Here is a 5381-nt window from a genome sequence, read left to right as displayed (position 1 = left end):
CCCAGCTACCTGACACCCCTGCTGCCACTATGCAGGTGCACCCAGCTCACCAGGGCGCCCCACACTGTCTCAGAGCTCCAGCCACTCGGGCTGAGCAGCACTAAGTCCCAGGTGACAGCTGCAGCACCCCTGAGCTTCCAGACAGCACAGGCACCCTGCCAAACCAGGCCGCAACTGCAGGATTTGGCAGCTGCAGCGTGAGTGCTAGACAGCCAAGGCTAAGCCCTGCTGCCACACGCCACATGGGGGAGTTGTGCCCTGCTGCTGCTGGTAAGCTACAGGCAGTGCCGGAGGCTGGAACTGTGTGGGGGACCAATGGGGGAGCGATCAGGAGGCTGGAGCCAAATCCCTGAATCATCTCCATTCCACTCCCCCATTTATCTCCAGCCTTCTGCTCATTCTCCTGCTTTTCTCCAGCCTCTGGAGGACTGGAGAAAGAGCAGGAGTGTGTGCAGGGGCTGGAGATGAGCAGGCAGCTGGAGACAAGCCCCTGGAGACGAGCTGGAGATGGTCTCTTACTGTCTTCAGCCTCCTGCTTGTTCCCCTGCTCATTTCCAGCCTCCCAAGGCTGGAGATGACCAGGAGGCTGGAGACAGCAGGGGAACATCTCCAGCTTGTCTCCAGGGGCTTGTCTCCAGCCTCCTGAGGCTGGAGATGAGCAGGGGAACAAGCAGGAGGCTGGAGACAGCAGGGAAACATCTCCAGCTACTCTCCAGGAGCCTCCTGTTCATTTCCCTGCTCATCTCCAGCCTCCTGCTCATTCCCCTGCTTGCCTCCTGCTCATGCTCCTCCTCATCTCCTGCTCCTTCCCCTGCTCGTCTCCTGCCTCCTGCTCATTGCCCTGCTCATCTTCTGCCTCCCAAGGCTGGAGACAAGCAGGGGAATGAGCAGGGGACTGGAGACAAGCAGAAGAACAAGCAGGGAGCTGGAGATGGAGGGTTTAGGGGGGGCTGTAACCCCTGAGGGGATGGGACCCTGCAGGCAGGGCAGTCCATGTACTATGGGGGGGCTTTGCCCTGTGGGGAGGCAGGGGACCCACCCCTCCTAAGCAGTCCCCACACCCACAGTTCCCACAGAGCTACCCACACACTGACCCGCTTCCCCCCCACATCCCTCCACACCCCCTCACCCTCCTCCCCACCCCGCTCCTGTTAACTCCGCATCCCCCATCACATACCCACCATGTGATAAGAAAACCAAAACTAAACATTAAAATATAGATATTTAGGATTTATTTTATTATGATGCTAGAGACACTGGTAGGCTTCCAAATTGCTTTAACATTGTAAATATAGCAATAAAACATTGTCTATCTGATCAATGCCCCTCCCTCTTTCTCTCTAATTGTGGAAGAAAGTGGATTTTGGGGTATTTTAAAAAGTGAATTTTGGATGCTGCTTCAGCAGTCCATTTGGTACAAGGGGTAGCATCCCCAGATACTAATTGTCCGGGTCCCAGAAGCTCCTGTCTATTCATAACATTCAAATACCATGGGCCCTAAGGCCCACCTGGCTGACTAGTATCCCCTATTGTATGGGTGCTAATGGGTGACTGCTACAACAAAATACTTGGGACAACAAAGGCAAAAAACAGGACAGGAGTGATGTAAGGGTCAAAACATGAAAATGAGTGTACCTGAGGGGGGCACTGTGTAGAGCCACACCCACCAGTCCTAAAAGGCATCCAAGGAGCCAGTGGATGCTGCCCACTGGTACTCTGCCCAGAAATGTGTACAGGTGAGAGGAAAGCGACCCCACAGTCTCTGGGTACCTTCCTGGCCAGAACCTCAAGTACAGGGCCCACTTGGCCAGGGCCAGGAGGAGGTTTACCAGGAGGTCCCAGGACTTGGTGGGGCTGCGGATGGGGTGACCAAAAACAAAAGGGTGGGGGGTGAACCCCAGAAGCTGCTGAAGGCAAGTAGCCCTGAGCCAGGTTTTTATACTGCTGGGGCCAGCACAGGAGCTGGCTCTGAGCTCTAGCTCCCCCTGGCTGCAGATCCAGGTGGAACCAGACAGAGTTATTTTGCTCCAAGTGGCACAATTTGCTCCACAACAAAGTGTATGCCTGGGCATATGTGCTGAGGCAAAAAGCCCCAGCTCAAATTTGCACCACTTCTATTTGAGCTGCTACAAGTACACGTGTTTGCATGTGTGGACGCACCCCATGACTCTAGTTAGGTTTACTAGCAGAGAACTTCAGCATTTGATCTACGAAAAATGCATCCCTTGAAATTTTTTTCTAGCATTAAGATTCCTGTGAACAGTACTTTATAAGTCTACTTTCGGGGACTTTAATCCCAAAAAGAATTGTTATACAGTCTGAATGAATTCCTGGCTAGCTGAAGTTGGTACCAATACAGTGGGTTTACACTTCTTTCTTTAATGAAGTCTTTTGTCTGTAACTTCTTAAAAGTTTTTGTTAATGACATTCAAACTGTAAGGGTGATACCACTTCTTCTCTGTAACCAGTCATCATAGATTCCAGTTTGTATATATTCTGGTAATTAGAATTCATGAATAATACAGATTAATTCTTGCCCTTGTACCAAACATGACTCTATACTGTTACTAAAAAATACTTCTTCACTGCCCAATAGGTAATTGGCACCCACATTAGGAGCCCATGGAATAACCTTCCCCAGGTGAGAGGACTTCTGTAACAAAGCCCTACCTGCATCACTAGACCCTCACTTCTGCATTGTTTCCTGTGTAACAGGGGTGCACCCTGGGGTTTTCTGTGCCTATACTGAGATTCTTGAGTTCTTTCGTAGTCTGTTGACTATAGGATATCTAGTTCATACTCTATGGGAATTCTGGGGTGTGCATTATGGGTGTGTACAGAAGTTGCTTTCTTATCATTTGAAGTGCTTTATTGCCATGACTTAGTAGAAGTGCACAGCTTTACAGCACTTTAAAAATGGGTACAGCACTTTAAATTAACCCTTGGTAAATGAGGTATTAAATTTGAAGCACTGTATTTTACAGCACTTTAGCAACCTACAGCACTGTAAATAACTTCTGTTTCGCTGGTCAAATTTCTGACCATTGGAGAAGCCCTAGGAGGCTGCAGAGTGTCCCCTGCCTCCTAGCCTGAAAAGTTCAGGGAGGCTCAGAGATCGTCCTCCCCTCTCCCCCACAAACACTGCACTCCTGTCATGTTTAAAAGTAATGTAACTTTATAGTGCTGTAAAAAGTGCTCTAAATCTATAGCACTGTAAAACATGGACAGAACACTTCTGTATACAACCTAAAGTACTAACAGCACTGGAGTATTATTTTTCCCCATCCTAAGTGAAACGACACCTCTGCTGATTTTAAGTAGGGTATTGGCTAAAGGGATGGACATCAATTAATCATTTATTCCGCAACCTCTGTTGAGCTAAGACTTTATGCCACAAAGTGCCTCCTCTTTGAAAAGGGACACACCTTTCATTACTGATTCTGTAATGTAGACTGTAGTGTACAGCATACAAAGAAAACGTTTTTTGCACTTTTACCTTCTGACTCGCTGCACAGCAGCTTACGTTCTTTCACATCCAGTTTTAGTTAAATACCTTCAGTACATTCAGCTTTTTAGAGAATATTTTTGTGGTTAGTTTGAAGTTTTTAAAGAAAAGAGCCTGATATTTAGGGAACTGAATTTGTATCTATACTTTTTACCTCAGAGTTCCCGATCCTAGTTTATTTTTCAGATTTATTTTTAAACTTCAATCATTAGTTTGTTGGTGTAGATAAAGGAAACTGCAGTGTCTTGAATTAATATATTAAATACAAAATCTCACAAATTTTAACAGAGAAACCGTAGTGCCACTACTAGTTCTGTTAATAATAGCGTTTTGCTTTGCTGACACTCATGCAGCTTTCAGCATCAGTACATCTGTGAAATGATTTAAAGGGCTGTTGGTGTCTCAATCAAATTTTGCCTTTTAATGACGTGTATGGCTCCCATTAGAACTAATAAAATTATCTACAATTGTATAATGCAAACATTCTTATCTTGTAGGGATTTAGTCTTACAAGAACATTTCCTACCATACACATCTGTTAGCTGTATTTACATTGTAGTTCCTTCAGTTTAAGCATTTAAAGCCAGTTTCAACTCACTGAAATCAGTCTTCCTATTGGTTTCCACAGAAGTTGCAGTGTGTTATTAGATGTTATATTGTACTGTTGCTTTAATATTATATTATTATACTGTTAATTTAAAATACATTGAGGAGACTATAAACAGCTAATGAAGGTTTTTTCCTTGAAACAGCTATAGCACATGAAAAAGCAGTTGAAATAAAGAGGTTTTCTCATATAATACTTGGCACATGACAATTTTGGCCATCTGTCAAACATGTCCTGTTTCATGATTGTCTAGAAATCTCCTATCTCTCTTTTTAATCAAAGCAGATGCACGTACTCATTTCCTAAGGCGAATAGATTCCAAAGTCTGGTACATGTTATAACACTCATTCTCAGGTGCAAGTGGCTGTAGATTTATAAAAGTAAGTCTACTTTCAAATTAAAAAGGAAGCGAGGATGTATTTGAGCACATGAAATGGGAAATATAAACATGACTTCCCCCACCCCCCAAAAATAAGGGCAAACGGGGCAAATATAAGTGTTTATAAGACTAGTGGTTTTCAACTTGTGTTCCATGGACCTTTGGGGGTCCACAGACTGTCTAGGTAGTCCACCAAAGATGACTATGATGACTGTGACACCTTAACCACCTTACCACCATGCCCAAATATGACGTTTGATGAAGGATAAATAGATTTCTTAAGACCAGATGTTAGGAGGATCTTCAAATATAACAAATCATGAAAACAGTCAATCAGGTTTCCTTCTTTTGATCTAGCGTAATCTCTTTAATATTTTTTATATCTTTTTAGACCCACCTTGCCAGACAGAACTCAGCAACATTCAGAAGCAGCAAGGGGGAAAGAAGCTCCTCGGTGAGTCATAGATCATTTTTTTGAAGGTTTTATTGCTTACATAAATAACCCTAGTGAAACAGCAACATAAAATCAATATTAATCCAACAAAGATAGACCACACTAAATTCCAGTAAGAAAATTTATGACGTTTTTGAAAGCTATTAAACTTAGTTTTATTACCTTACCTACCAAAAGATATTACATCTGTTTTATTACCCTAATACAATGTACATTTTTATAGTTATTAGGCAAAAAGGTAGTCCTAAGATAACATTTCTGCTGATAGTTTATCTGTAATGTTCTGCAAGTAATTGAAATCTTTGTGGGGAAAAATTCCATAATATACATGGAACTGCTGCACACATCACAACTGCTGTGTTTTCATAACTATTTAATAAAAAAAATCATTTTAGCCCTAGATGTCATTTTAAAAACTAGAACAAAAGACGCAACC

The 5381-nt window shown here is 43.6% G+C and overlaps 1 protein-coding gene across 3 annotated transcripts in view; it reads left to right on the top strand.

Annotated features, from left to right (window-relative positions):
- The window catches only part of SPOCK3 (SPARC/osteonectin, cwcv and kazal like domains proteoglycan 3), a 337202-nt gene that overhangs the window by 323941 nt on the left and 7880 nt on the right, over positions 1-5381 (top strand). For all 3 annotated transcript variants that reach the window (XM_019534588.1, XM_019534589.1, XM_019534590.1), the window contains one exon: positions 4883-4945. In XM_019534588.1, coding sequence (XP_019390133.1) covers positions 4883-4945 — 63 coding nt within the window. The remainder of the gene's footprint in view (positions 1-4882; positions 4946-5381) is intronic.

Source organism: Crocodylus porosus, unplaced genomic scaffold (assembly GCF_001723895.1).
Source record: "Crocodylus porosus isolate Cpor-Errol unplaced genomic scaffold, CroPor_comp1, whole genome shotgun sequence".
Lineage (NCBI taxonomy): Eukaryota > Metazoa > Chordata > Crocodylia > Crocodylidae > Crocodylus > Crocodylus porosus.
Note: the sequence above shows the minus strand (reverse complement) of the source record. Positions and strands in the feature narration are given on the sequence as shown.